The sequence below is a fragment of the Balaenoptera ricei genome, chromosome 19 (assembly GCF_028023285.1).
Source record: "Balaenoptera ricei isolate mBalRic1 chromosome 19, mBalRic1.hap2, whole genome shotgun sequence".
Taxonomy (NCBI): domain Eukaryota; kingdom Metazoa; phylum Chordata; class Mammalia; order Artiodactyla; family Balaenopteridae; genus Balaenoptera; species Balaenoptera ricei.
This window is the reverse complement of record NC_082657.1, coordinates 7,674,669-7,689,215: the sequence shown is the minus strand read 5'-3', so window position 1 is coordinate 7,689,215 and position 14,547 is coordinate 7,674,669. Positions and strand designations below refer to the sequence as shown.

The 14,547-nt window shown below is 48.4% G+C and overlaps 1 protein-coding gene and 1 long non-coding RNA gene across 4 annotated transcripts in view; one reads left to right on the top strand and one right to left on the bottom strand.

Annotated features, from left to right (window-relative positions):
* Nucleotides 1-14,529, bottom strand: part of HSD17B14 (hydroxysteroid 17-beta dehydrogenase 14) — a 17,361-nt gene extending 2,832 nt beyond the window's left edge. Inside the window, exons 1-5 of one of the 2 annotated variants that reach the window (XM_059904656.1) lie at nt 14,004-14,529; nt 13,456-13,494; nt 13,183-13,265; nt 12,597-12,663; nt 8,780-8,871 (exon numbers count right to left, since the gene is read on the bottom strand). In XM_059904656.1, coding sequence (XP_059760639.1) covers nt 8,780-8,871; nt 12,597-12,663; nt 13,183-13,265; nt 13,456-13,494; nt 14,004-14,091 — 369 coding nt within the window. In that variant the 5' untranslated portion in view covers nt 14,092-14,529. The remainder of the gene's footprint in view (nt 1-8,779; nt 8,872-12,596; nt 12,664-13,182; nt 13,266-13,455; nt 13,495-14,003) is intronic. The other variant, XM_059904657.1, reaches the window with a different exon arrangement.
* Nucleotides 242-4,496, top strand: LOC132353282 (uncharacterized). Of its 2 annotated transcripts, XR_009498988.1 has the most exons (4): nt 242-786; nt 2,700-2,852; nt 3,525-3,650; nt 3,821-4,496. It is a non-coding gene; the product is annotated as an uncharacterized LOC132353282 (long non-coding RNA). The 2 variants fall into 2 exon arrangements; XR_009498989.1 differs by having other exon boundaries at nt 2,700-3,650.
* Nucleotides 14,530-14,547: the final 18 nt, after the last annotated feature.

Below are 14,547 nucleotides of genomic sequence, written 5' to 3'. Positions count from 1 at the left end.
TCCTGTTCTCAGCTCTTTACACAGATTAGCTCATTTAATCCTCACGACAACCCCAAAATAAGGTCTAGTCGACAGCCCCTTCCTCCAGGTGAGGAGACCAAGGAGCGAAAGGGTGACTGATGCTCAGAGGGTCACGTGATCGGTCACGAGCCAGTATTTGTGGCTTGGCCATCTGAGACCAAAACCCATAAGCAAATAAAAACTTCTGACCACTTGGGACTTCCCTGGCGGTCCAGTGGTTAAGACTCCACTCTTGCACTGCAGGGGAAACAGGTTCGATCCCTGCTCGGGGAGCTAAGATCCCACATGCCTCGTGGCCAAAAAACCAAAACATAAAACAGAAGCAATATTGTAACGAATTCAATAAAGACTTTAATAATGGTCCACATCAAAAAAAAAAATTTTTTTTTTAAAAAAAAGAAACTTCTGACAACTTTAATTGTTCTCCTCCCTGCCTCCCCTCGCTCTCACCAGCCTTGAAACCCTGCCTCCCCAGGCCCTGCCCTGGCCATATTTCTCTCCTTAACCCTCCTCACTCCCTGCCCAGCTGTTTAACTCCCTCCCCTCCCCCACCCTGCAAAGGTGAGGTCCATGGGGGCTGAGATGGGTTTATTCACCACCCTCATCCCAGCACTGGGTACACAGCTAGCGTTCAATAAATATTTGTCCCACACTCCTTGTGGCCCCTTTCCAACCCTAACCCAGGCATTCCTTGGCAGGCATCCTCCCCCACTCCTCCTGCCAAGGTCGCCTGTACCTCTGTGTAGCTGCATCAAGAACCTGCTGGTAAGAGACCTGCTGACTCCCTGTGTCCCTCCTTCCCTTCCTCCCTTCAGACGACCGATTTGAAACAGCCTGGCTTGCTCAGAGAACTCCTGCAGGCTCTCCCTGGCCTGACTCCAGGTCTCCTAAATGTTCAGGTTCCTGGGTCTGCTTCTCGCTCTCCACGCCCTGCCATGGGACCTCCCCCCTCACACTTTGCTGGGTTTCCACCAGCATCTCCTAAATCTTCCTTGGAGCTTCTGGAGCTCCTGACCTGGCCCCCTCGGGCATTTTCATCTCCATGTCTCGAGTGCAAGACTTACCCCATTGTCTCCCCCTAAAATCTGCCCCTCTTCCTGGTTCCCAGCCTCTGACATGGGGCCCGCTCCCACCCAGTTTCTCAAGCCGGAGACCCGGGAGATCTGGGGGTCTTCTGGAGCCTCCCTCACCCTCAATTCCTCATCAGACCCATCACCAAGGAGCTCTTGAATCTCTACAATTCCCTCCGCCTCGTTAATTCATTTAACAAACATTTCGTGAGGATATATTATGTGCCAGGTACTGGGGTAAATGCTGGGGATACTGCAGGAAACAAGACCGGGAGAGATTTCTGCCCTCGTGGAGCCCAAGTTCCATGGGGAGGCAGCAAGAAACAGACACAAGTGCACTATGGAATGTTCTAGAGTGTAATTAGGGATATGAAACAAGAAGGAGAGCAGGAGGAGGGGGAATGGGAGTGTAGTGCAGTTTCAAACAGGGTGTAGTTTCAAACAGGGTGCCCAAGGGAGGGCTTTGGGAAGGTGAGATTTGAGATTTTTTTTTTTTTCATTCTTTTTTTTTTGGCCTCTCCTCACAGTTTGCGGGATCTTAGTTACTGGACCAGGGATTGAACCCGTCCATGCCCCCTGCAGTGGAAGCGTGGAGTCTTAACCACTGGGCCGCCAGGGAAGTCCCAGATTTGAGCATTTTGAGTCCAGGTGTGAGCTGTAGGCATTTCTTAGAGAAAACCATGCTGGGCAGAGGGAACAGTGAGTGCAAAGGCCCTGAGGCAGAACCAGGCTGGGTGTGTTTGGCAGCAACGAGGCCACTGCGGTGGGAAGTGAGATCAGAGGAGCAACAGGGGCCAGAGTGTGTGAGGCCTTGAAGGCCACCTCTTCTCACGTGCACAAGTGCGATCATCTCCTGATACGAATTCTCACCCCACTTTGCCCACAGATTTGTTCCTCACACAACAGATGGAATGATCTGTTACTACTAATGATCTGTTAGTATTAATGGGCTCACATCACTTCCTTGCGCAGATATCTTCTATGGCTTCCTTTTGCTCTTGAGGTCAAGACCAGATGCCTCAGCATGGCCATCCAAGCCTGATATATCTGCCCCCCAACCCCCTCCTGTACCACCCCCTTCACTCACTGCACTCAGCACCTTGAGAGCTCCTAACTCTCTCCCACGGCCAGGCCTCTGCACAGGCTGTTCTCTGCCAGGAACACCTGCATCTCCGTGTAGCTCCATCAAGGACCCACTGGACTCTTAATGGCCTGACTCCCTCCCTTTGCCCCACCTCTCCCCTAGTTAATGTCATTCATGTTTCACTTCCTCCAAAAAGCCTACCCTGACCCCCAGAACAAACCAGCACCAGAACACAGTCACCCATATAAACTCGTCTCTTGTTTACTTAGTAACACTTGGCTGCCCCATGACTATAAACTCCACAAGGGCAAAGACCACGTGGTGTATCCCCAGCAACTACAAATGCTTGGTCAGTCTTTGATGACTAAATAGATGAACGAATGGATAGGTCTCTAAGAATCAATCCAGCTCTGAGAGTCTATAATGGACACTCCTGTGCTCAAACATCTTCTGTGATCCCTACTGACAAGATCTCATTTCCTTAACTATATAAATATCCCTAATTCCTCTGTTGTTTTCTCTAGCCTAGGGAATGGCTAACTTTGGCTTGTGTCAGAATCCACCAGGGAGGCCAAAGACCCAGAAATTCTGATTCAGGAGGCCTGGGGTCCCAGAATCAACATTTAAAGAGCTTTCAAGGGACATTGGTGGTGGTGATGATGATGATGGTGATGAAGGTAATGATGATAATGATGGGGGGATGATGGCAATGATGGTGAAGACGGTAATGATGGTGGTAAATGATGATGATGATGATGGTGATGAAGGTAATGATGATAATGATGGGGGGATGATGGCAATGATGGTGAAGACGGTAATGATGGTGGTAAATGATAATGATGATGATGATGATGATGGCAGTCATGGTGGTGATGGGAATGATGGTGATGATGGCGATGATGGTGATGATGGTGGTAATGGCAATGATGGTGAAGATGGTCATGATGATGGTGGTAAATAATGATGATGATAATGGTGATGGCAGTGATGGTGGTGATGGTTACAATGATGATGACGGCAATGATGGTGAAGATGGTAATGATGATGGTTTAATAATGATGACAATGATGCTGATGGCAGTCATGGTGGTGATGATTATAATGATGAGGGTGGTGATGGCAGTGATGATGATGATGGTAATGATGGTGATGATGGTGATGGTGATGATGGTTATGATGATGATGATGGTGATGACGGCAATGATGGTGAAGATGGTTATGATGATGTTAATGATGATGATGGTGGTGATGGGAATGATGGTGATGATGATGATGGTGGTGATGGCTATAATGATGACGATGGTTATAATGGCAGCAACCTACACATGTTGACAAATTTCTTTACAACAGGCACTGGGATAGAGGCAGGAAGAAGCAGACAAAAGTCTCTGCCCTCTGAAAAACCAAATGCAATCAGCAGACTTTGGAGCTTGGTGTGAACAAACCAACTGTAATAAGACATTTGGGAACAACTAGGTGAATTTAAATAGGGCTTGGGTATTAAATGGTATTAAGAAATTACTGTTAATTTTCTTAGGAGATCTAATAGTAATTTGGTCATGTAAAAAAGTCTTAATTTTAATTATTAACATGAAGTTAAATGTTTTTTTTTTTTTTTTTTTTTGGTCACCCCACACTGCTTGCAGGATCTTAGTTCCCAGACCAGGGATTGAACCCAGGCCCTTGGCAGTGAATGCATGAAGTCCTAACCACTGGACCACCAGGGAAGACCCCCAAGTGTATTTTTAAGTTAAAACAATATTTGGCTCTCCCTTGCCTCTTAGATGGGGGGATAACTCTGAGGTGGATATTTCTCGCTGCTCCCAGAGTGCCCCCAGGGGATGGTGCCCCACCTGGTGGTAACTTGCTTGGTGACGCCCTTCATCAGCTGCCTGGCAACTACTCCCCAGGCTGAAGGCAGCGATTCCTGGGATCGCCTTCCATCCATCCTGCCCTTCAATCCCCACCTGGACTCTGCTTCTGGGGGAACCCCAACTAACACAGGTGTGGCAATGGTACTGTGATAAGAATTGTAATAATCTGAATAAGAAAGTCTCTAGATTAGCTAAGATCATGATATCAATGTTAATGTTACTATGATTGTGTAAGAGAATGTTCTAGTTTTTAGGAAATACCCTCCAAAGCACTGAAGGGTAAATAGACATCATGCTTGCAACTTACTCTCAAATAGAGAGATAGAAGAATAAAGCAAATGTGGTAAAATGTTAACAACGGGGAGTCTGCATATACAGGACTTCTCTGTATTATCCGGGCAATATTTTGTAAGTCTTAAATTATGTCAAAATAAAAATAAATAAACGTTCTAATCCATTGGTAGTATTTATGAAGTTCTTACTAATGAAATTATATGATGTCCGGGTAGGGGATGGCAGGAGGCAGTGGATAGAACAAGCTTAACAAAATGCTTATGATTGCTAAAGGGAGATGGAGATGGAGGTTCTCCTGTTCTTAAAATATACCCAGGTGGTTTCTGCCCCAGGGCCTTTGCACACTCTTTTGGCAAGTGAAACACCCTGTGTCCTACTTCTCTACTTCCTTCCCTCCCATTCAAGGTTCAGCTCAAACTTCACCTTTTCCCTTCTACTTCTCCCAGGATTCATTTGCCCAATATGTATCTCAGAGACTGCAAACTGAGTGAGGTGGATTGGCCGCAAGAAACAGAATGGGGCAAGGTTCGCGATAAACAATAATACCTTGCAGACAGTAAACTCTGTGCCAGGTATGTTCTAAGGGCTTTGTGGGTATTTAATTTAATCTCATTCAATTCTCAGGACAACGCTGTAAATAAGCTACCACTATTAGCCTCTTCTACAGATGAGAAAACCTAGGTGTAGAGAGACTGAGTATCTTGCCTGATGTTACAAGTAGGAAGTGACAGAGAACCCAGGCAGGTGGACCCCAGATCTAGACCCTCATGTGAGGCTTCTGCACCAGCCACTCACAGGTAACAGAGTCAGGAGGCCAAGGAGGGAGAGCTGGGGATTGGGGTACAGTGGGGAGCCAGGCCACATTTAGCAGACTGTCGCCCTTGCCATGGGTCCAGTTGGACAACTTTTCAAGAGAAACCAGAAATCCAGTTGTTTGTGAGAAATTTCTCTCTTTTTAAAAATGCTGGCAATTAATGAGGGAGGGAGAGAAAGAAACACACACACACACATACACACACACACACACACACACACACACACACACACACGGGAAGCCCCTGGTGGTCCAGTGGTTAAGGCTCCGTGCTTCCAATGCAAGGGGCTCAGGTTCGGTCCGTGGTGGGGCAGCTAAGATCTCACATGCCGCCGGCACGGTCAAGGAAGGGAAAAAAGAATACACACACACACATACCCTTTACGGGCTGTGGTGTGTGCATGCCTTATTGTACAGAGGTGCCGATCTTTATTATTATTATTATTATTATTATTATTATTATTTTGGCCGAGTACCACTGACTTGCGGGATCTTAGTTTCCAGACCAGGGATTTAACCCGTGCCCTCCGCAGTGAAAGCGCGCAGTCCTAACCGCTGGACAGCCAGGGAATTCCCAGGAGGTGCCAATCTTAGAAGGTGAACAGCTGGGGACAGGAGCCAGGGTTGATTGGTTGAGAGACAGATTATCCAACTGCCCGGGGATATCTCACCTGGATTTCGGACGAGATCTGGGGAAGCACCTGAGCTTCTCCACACAGGTGACCCCTGACCCACTCCATGCCCCTCTCCCCTCTGTTTACATTCGCTTTCCTGAGCTCCTCTAGCCTCAAGCTGGTGCACTGCAAACTGATGTCTCCAGGCCTCAACCTTTGCCCTAGACCCATGGCCCGCACGCAGATGTCTGGGGGGCATCTCTCACTCGACAGCCCCCCACCCCGCCTGCTCCTCCCCGGGCTTCCCCAGGGCAGCAGATGGCAACGCCCTCCTGCCGGTTGCTGGCGATTGGGGTTGGGGGAAACAAACAAACAAACAAAAACCCCACCCACTCCTTTCTTTCTCAAGTCTGCCGCCACATCTAGTCTATAAGGAAATCTTAACAAGCCTACCTTTAAAATGCATCCAGGGATTTCCCTGGTGGTCCAGTGGTTAAGAATCCGCCTTCCAACGCAGGGAACTCAAGTTCGATCCCTGGTCAGGGAACTAAGATCCCACATGCCACAGGGCAACTAAGCCCGCGTGCCACAACTGGAGAGCCCTAACACGGCAACTACTGAGACCGTGCGCTCTGGAGTCCCAGCACCACAACTAGAGAGAAGCCCGCAAGCAGCAATGAAGAGCCCGCTCGCTGCAATGAAGATCCTGCGTGCCACAACTAAGACCTGAGGCAGCCAAATAAAAATAAATAAATAAATAAACAGAAAAACTTATGAAAAAAATGTATGCAGAATCAGACCATTTCTCACCAAATCCACAGCCATCGTCACCTCCTCACTGGCTTCCTGGCCTCTGCCCTTGCCCCCCACTTTGTTCCCCACGGGGCCACCAGATGGCACCAGATCCCACTTAACAGCAGTTCGAGTTCCTCTGCTCCGAACACTCTATGGCTCCCAGCTCAGTGTCAAAGCCAAGTCCTCTCCGTGGTTTACAAGACCCAGCACGATCTGCCCTCAACTTCCAGCCTCTCGCTGCTTCGTCTGCTTCAGTCACGCTGCCTTCCTCGCTGTCCCTCCTACACGCCAAGCATTCCCACCCCAGGGCCTTTGCACTGGCTGTTCCTCTGCTGGACCGCAATTGCCCACATACCTCCTTGGGGTCTTGACTCAAATGTCACCTCTTAGAGAAGCGTTCTGACCACCCACCCTGTCTAAAAGAGCACACAGATACACACTTAAAAAAAAAAAAAACCTTATCTAGTAAAGATCATACTGAATTATTTTATTTATGGGTGAAATAATGCTATCTGAGATTTGCTTTCAAATACTGCAGAAAAGGTAAAGAAAAGAAAAAGTGAGGAGTCAACAAGAAGCAAGAATGACAGAATGGGGGCTTCCCTGGTGGCGCAGTGGTTGAGAATCTGCCTGCCAATGCAGGGCACACGGGTTCGAGCCCTGGTCTGGGGGGATCCCACATGCCGCGGAGCAACTGGGCCTGTGAGCCACAATTACTGAGCCTGCGCGTCTGGAGGCTGTGCTCCGCAACAAGAGAGGCCGCGATAGTGAGAGGCCCGTGCACCGCGATGAGGAGTGGCCCCCGCTTGCCACAACTAGAGAAAGCCCTTGCGCAGAAACGAAGACCCAGCACAGCCATAGATAAATAAATAAATAAATAAATAAAAAGAATTAAATCTTAAAAAAAAAAAAATGCTGACTTCCATCTTAAAAAAAAAAAAAAAAAAAAAGAATCCGCCTGCCAATGCAGGGAACACGGGTTCGATCCCTGGTCCGGGAAGATCCCACATGCCGCGGAGCAACTAAGCCCGTGCGCCACAATTACTGAGCCCGCGCGCTCTAGAGCCCGCGCTCCTCAACAAAGAGAAGCCACTGCAATGAGAAGCCCACATACTGGGCTTCCCTGGTGGCGCAGTGGTTGAGAGTATGCCTGCCAATGCAGGAGACACGGGTTCGAGCCCTGGTCTGGGAAGATCCCACATGCCGCGGAGCAACTGGGCCCGTGAGCCACAACTACTGAGCCTGCGCGTCTGGAGCCTGTGCTCCGCAACAAGAGAGGCCGCGATAGTGAGTGGCCCGCGCACTGCGATGAGGAGTGGCCCCCGCTTGCCGCAGCTAGAGGAGGCCCTCGCACAGAAACGAGGACACAACACAGCCAAAATAAATAAATAAATAAATAATAATTAAAGGTGCTAATAATTAAAAAAGAAGCCCACATACTGCAACAAAGAGTAGCCCCCACTCGCCACAACTGGAGAAAGCCGGCACATGGCAATGAAGACACAACGCAGCCAAAAATAAATAAAGTAATTAATTATTTTTTAAAAGTATTATAATGGGGAATTCCCTGGCGGTCTAGTGGTTAGGACTCTGCGCTTCCACTGCAGGAAGCACGGGTTCGATCCCTGGTCGGGGAACAAAGATCCTACAAGTCCCGCAGCACAGCAAAAAAAAAAAAAAAAAAAAAGTATTATGATGATAAATTAAATAAATAAATAAAAAGCACTTTGATGAAAATAAGTTGTTATCGTAGAGAACGAATATGTACATGTAGGTGCCATATGAGCAAGGGTAGTCAGGAAAGGCCTTTCTGAAGAGATGGTATTTGAACTGAGATAGTAAGTAGGAGGTGATTTGGGGAAGATTCAGAGGAAAGGCATAGAGGTAGAAGGAGATACTCTTTGCTCCTAATAGCTATTCACTGGGTAGCAAAGCTGTAACTGTCTATTACTGATTCTTTGTCCTAACTCCTTTCTCCAGATCCTTAACATCCCCCACCACTCCCACCACACCACTGTGGAAGGTTCTGGAAGGTTCCTAAGAAGACCGGGCTACGTAGCAACACAGGTAGCTTTGGCCAGATGTAGGGATCTGCACGCATTTCTTTTCTACAGAAATGGAGTCCTTCCGGAATAAGATCAAAGCAAGGCACAGAAAACATTTGGCTCTGAGACAAAGTGGGTCTGACAATCTCATTGTCAGGCAGCTGCTCACCTTGGTCAGGGTGTACGTCCCCAGCAGGTTCAGCTCCAGCAGCTGCCGGAAGCCCTGGGCAGAGGTCTCCTCGGGCCACTGCGGAGGTGGATCTAAGGGTGGGGGTGGAAGAGAGAGAGAGGAGAGGATGAGGGAACCATGAAGACAAGAGAGCAGGGAAGGGAGATAGGCACTGCGGGGTGCAGGGGGGAGGAGTGGCAGACAAGAGGGTCAGGGGTCCTGAAAAGGAAAGGAGGCTGCATAGTGGTTACTTAAAAAGTCGTCTCAAAATTGGATTAAGAAGATGTGGTTTGTATGTGCACTTGGAATATTAGCCTTAAAAGAAAGAATGAGGGCTTCCCTGGTGGCGCAGTGGTTGAGAATCTGCCTGCCAATGCAGGGGACACGGGTTCGAGCCCTGGTCTGGGAAGATCCCACATGCCGCGGAGCGACTGGGCCCGTGAGCCACAACTACTGAGCCTGCGCGTCTGGAGCCTGTGCTCTGCAACAAGAGAGGCCGCGATAGTGAGAGGCCCGCGCACCGCGATGAAGAGTGGCCCCCGCTTGCCGCAACCGGAGAAAGCCCTCACACAGAAACGAAGACCCAACACAGCCATAAATAAATAAGTAAATAAATAAATAAACCCAAAGTTTAAAAAAAAAAAAAAAGAGAAAGAAAGAATGAAATATTGCCATTTGCAGCAACATGGATGAACCTAGAGAAGAGTATGCTTAGTGAAATAAGTCAGAGAAAGACAAAAACTGTATGATATCACTTATATGTAGAATCTCACAAATAATACAAGTAAATATATATGCAAAATGGAAACAGACTCAGATATAGAAAACAAACTTGTGGTTACCAAAGGGGGGAAGGAACGGGAGAGGGACAAATTAGGAGTATACAAACTACTGCAGATACAAACTACTATGTATAAAGTAGATAAGCAACAAGGATATACGGTATAGCACAGGGAATTATAGCCATTATCTTGAAGTAACCTGTAATGGAATACAGTCTGCAAAAATACTGAATCGTTATGGTGTATACCTGAAGCTAACTATAAGACTATAAATTAACTATACTTCAATAAAAAAAATTAAAAGGAGCAGGGACTTCCCTGGTGGCGCAGTGGATAAGACTCTGTGCTCCCAATGCAGGGGGCCTACATTTGATCCCCGGTCAGGGAACTAGATCCCACATGCATGCCGCAATTAAGAGTTTGCATGCAGCAACTAAGGAGCTGGCAAGCCGCAACTAAAGGAGCCCTAGAGCCGCAACTAAGACCTGGTGCAACCAAATAAATAAACAAATATTTAAAAAATTAAAAGGAGCAGCAAAAGAAAAAACAACAAACAAAAAACCAGTCTCAGGGCCAGAAGGCCTGGGTTCAAATCTTAGCTCTGATACTTCTTGGCTGTGTGACTTTAGGCAAGTCACTTTGCCCCTCTGTGCCTGTTTCCTCATCTGCAGAATGAGGATAACACTTTGTTCTCAGGCTTAGAAATTTCACAAGTCAATATTTGTGCCTGACACTTAGTACTATAAATGTGTTTGTTAAATAAATAGAAAGAGGGGGCTTGCCTGGTGGTCCAGTGGTTAAGACTCTGCACTCCCAATGCAGGGGGCCTGGCTTCGATCCCTGGTCAGGGAACTAGATCCCACAAGCCACAACTAAAAGATCCCACGTGTCACAACTAAGACCCAGCGCAGCCAAATAAATAAATATTTTTTTAAAAAATAGAAAGAACTGGGTGGATGGAAGAGGGACAGACAAATCAACATTCAGAAGAAAAGAAGCAGGAAAGATAGGAGTAAGAACAGGAAAAAAAAAAAGAAACTGGGAAAAATGGACCCTGAACCTTCCAAAGGCTTTAAGAGTCAAAGTGGATGAAGGGACAGAGAGATGGGAAACAAGACAATGGAAAGTTAATGAAATATTGGATTATTCCTCCTGGAGACCCAGGGCTTATGGCCTTGCTTCCTTCAGAGAACAGTTCAAACATCTTCAGAGAATCCACCCCAGACCCTCTGTCCAAAACAGCCCTTGCCATTCTCTAAGCACTCAATCAGATTTATTTTTCCTCATAGCCTTTATCACTACCAGACATGCTAATATATACAATCAATTCTCCTTATTTGAGGCAGCTGTAGTCCACAAAGTCACAGCGAACACTGAATTAGTGACTATTGACCCATTGCTCCTAGGGGAAATACATATATATAATATTACATTATAACATATATATGCTATTAACTGAAAGTTTGTGTCCCCCTCCCCAAATTCCATATGTTAAAATCCTAACCTCCAATGTGATGGTATTTGGAGGTGGGGTTCTGTGGGAGTTAAGTCATGAGGATGGCTCCCTCTTGAATGGGATTAGTGCCCTTATAAAAGAGACCCCCGTGAGGTCCTTCGTTCCTTCCACCATGTGAGGTCCCAGCAAGCAGGCCCTCACCAGACACCAAATCTGCTTCTGACTTGATCTTGGACTTTCCAGCCTCCAGAACTGTGAGAAATAAATGTTTGTCATTTAAGCCACCCAGCCCATGGTATTTCTGTTATAGCAGCATGAACAGACTAAGACAGGACATATATGTGTATGTATATATGTACATATGTATATGTATATAGTTATATGGCTATCTAACATAAATATTATAATCTTAAATCCTAAAAACAACCCATACTGGCAGACTCTATTTTATTTATTTTGCAAATAAGGAAGTGTTAAGTGACTTGCCTGAGGCTGCCCCATTCACAGATGCCAGAGCTGGGATTCAAACCCATCCAGCTGGCCCCAGAGGGAGCTCCTTACAGACACTGCCCTCTCCTGTCTCCGCCTCTGGGCATCTCTCTGTTTGAAAGCTGAACCCAGAGGGCAGAGCATCACCATGTTTGACCTTAGCTGGGAACATGTGCTACGAGCAACTCAAATTTTTGCCTTTCTGCGCATGTCCGTGAATACCGGGAAAGCGCAGTGAGTACTGATTCTGGGGTTACAACCCACCTTGCAAGGAGGTGAGTTCGCAAATATGGAATCCGCGAATAATGAGGATTAACTGTATCTGTCTTTTCTTGTCTATTTCCTTACTCTACAATGTGAGTCCCATGAGGACAGGAATGCTTGGTCAATTTTGTTCACTGCTAAATCCCCAGTCCCTAGGACAGAATGTGCGGCATAGTAGATGCTCAATAAATATCTGTTGAAAGGATCAAGGACACAGAGAGAAAAGATGCACTAGTATCTGCCGTCTCTAAATTCTTACAAGAGAAGGGAAGTGCAGCCCAGAGAGGGTAAGTCAATTGCTCAAAGTTGCCCAGCCAATAAGAGAGGCTTCTTTCTAACATGGCCTTGCTGTGTGACCCCAGTCCAATCAGTTCACCTCTCTGAGATTCAGTTTACCAGTGTGAGGCATTCTTATGAAGGGTAAGCATGAAGCTGATGGCAATTTCCCTTCAAAGCCTCCACACCAAGCCCTATAGACCATGTGTAGAGAGTACATCTTCTCAGTCATGGAAAAAGAGAAGGGCCATCAGTCTCACTTCATAGATAAGAAACTGAGGCTACAAGATGGCAGCTATTTGCCCAAGACAGTTCCGGTAATTATGAGGTTGAGCAGCTACACTATTCAATACTCACAATGACCCTATAATGATGACAAGGATGGTGATTTTCATTTTAGAAATGTAGAAACGGATGCATAAAAGGGCTAAGGGCTAAGGGCACAGGCCTGGGGGCACACAGCAGGGATGGAACAGAGCCAGCATTGGGGTGGGAAGCCAGGAGGTGGGTTGACACCAGTGGAGAACAGCCCTCAGGACTCATGACTCACGGTAGCCAGCGTTGTTGACTACACAATCCAGGCGGCCGAAACGGTGGATGGTCTCAGAAATGAGGGTCTGGGGAGAAAGATATCTTGTGAGTGAGCAGTGCTGGCACCAGGCCTTGTGGAGCCGAGGGTCCCAAAAGCGAGGTGGGGACAGGAGTCACAGCTGAGGGGCCAGAGACCAGAGGGCTGGTGACATTCACACTGTGGTCACTACTCCAGAGACCTGGGGCTGCGGTGCAGGGGCAGATGTCAGAGATACTGGCTAAAGAGGACTAGAAACCCTGAGGGAAGAGAAAAACTCTTACAGAAAGAGACCCACTGTGAGGAATTTATTTGTCCCAATCCACATGACAGGTGTGACAAGAGCCTTGAAGGAGTGGGAGATAAAGGAGAGTCTTCCCAGGAGACACAGGACCTGGCCGGCAGAGTTAGGGAAAGCCTTGAAATGATACTGAGCTGAAACCTCTGGGACGGGTACAATTTAGCCAGGAGAAGGGGTAAAGGCAGAGGGAACAGCATGTGCAAAAGCCTGGGGCGGGGTGGAGAAACAATTGGAGATACCGGGGGTAGGGACAGAAAATACGCTCACCCTCACATCTTCCTCCTGAGTCACATCACAGGGCAGAAAGACAGTGCCAGGAAGCTCCCGCTCCAGCGCCCGACCCTCGGACTCTGCAGGAAGAGAAGGGCTGGGGGTCTGGACTCTTGGGTCTGAGGGAGGAGGAGGCTGGGGACCTGGTTTCCTGGGCCTGAGGAAGGAGGGGGCCAGGGGTTTGGACTCCTGGCTCTGAGAGAGGAAGGGTCTGGGGGCTTGGACTCCTCCTGGAGGGGTGGGGGTGAGGACTGAGGGACCCTCACTCACCATCTTTGTCACAGATAACCACTTGGGCACCGCTTTCCACTGAGGACGGGAAGAGAACAGGTTACCCCAGCACAGGCCTTTGCGAAGCCCTCTGCTGCCCTCTAGTGGCCACCTGAAGTGGGGCCGTCTCCCACTATGCTCCCCTCGTGACCCCAAAGTCTCATGATAATCCCCTAGGACAAAGGGCAGAAGTTTTGACACATATTCTCCTTGGCTGCTCCAGGTGCTTGCTGGAGCTCCTGAGCCTCCATCCCTGGGTTCCAGAGTAAACCCTAAATCTGCAAGAGGCATGTTCCCCCAAACCACCCGTTTTGTAGCTATTACTGAGACCCGCAGAAAGGGAGTCAATGGCGTTTGGAAATCCGCCAAAATCTCAGGCCCCAGGCTACCACTGCCTATCTTTTCATTAACTTTGCAAATGGGATTTTATAAGACAAGAATCTAGATTCCAGTACAGAAGATACTTCTTTCCACACCCATTAATTATTCCCCCAGGGTCCCTCCTCTCCTAGACTCCCAATATTCAGAGCCAGCCAGACCCCACTCACCGAAGGCTCGAACGATCCCGGCTCCGATGCCGCGCCCGCCCCCGGTCACGACGACCACTTTCCCAGCATAGCGCGTTCCCGTTGCCATTCCGCGTGAGACTGTCTCTCCCTCTGTCACTCACTCCAGGCTTCTATCCACCTCAAAGTCCGGTGAGGTCGTGGGGTCGAACGGTAAATAGGGGCCGGATCCTGGAAGTCCGGCCCTGGGGGGCGTTGCCAGGAAAGCCAGAAGCCTGGAAGGTTGGTCCCAGCCCCGTCCTCCCTCAGACCCAGAGGTCCGGATCCCCAAACTCCTCCTCCCTCAAACTCAGTATTCCTGGCGTCTGGGCCCCTCTGCCCTCGGACCCAAAACTCCAGGTCCCTAGTCTTCTCTTCTTTCAGATCCAGGAATCCGGGTCTCCAGCCCCCTCCTCCCTCAGAACCAGTAATCTGGACCCCGAGCTTCCTCCTTCCTCAGACCTACAAGTCCGAGGTCCTTGTCCCCTCCTCCCTCGGGGCCCAGAAGCCCACGACTCCGGCTCTACCCCTCAGAGACACCAGTGTA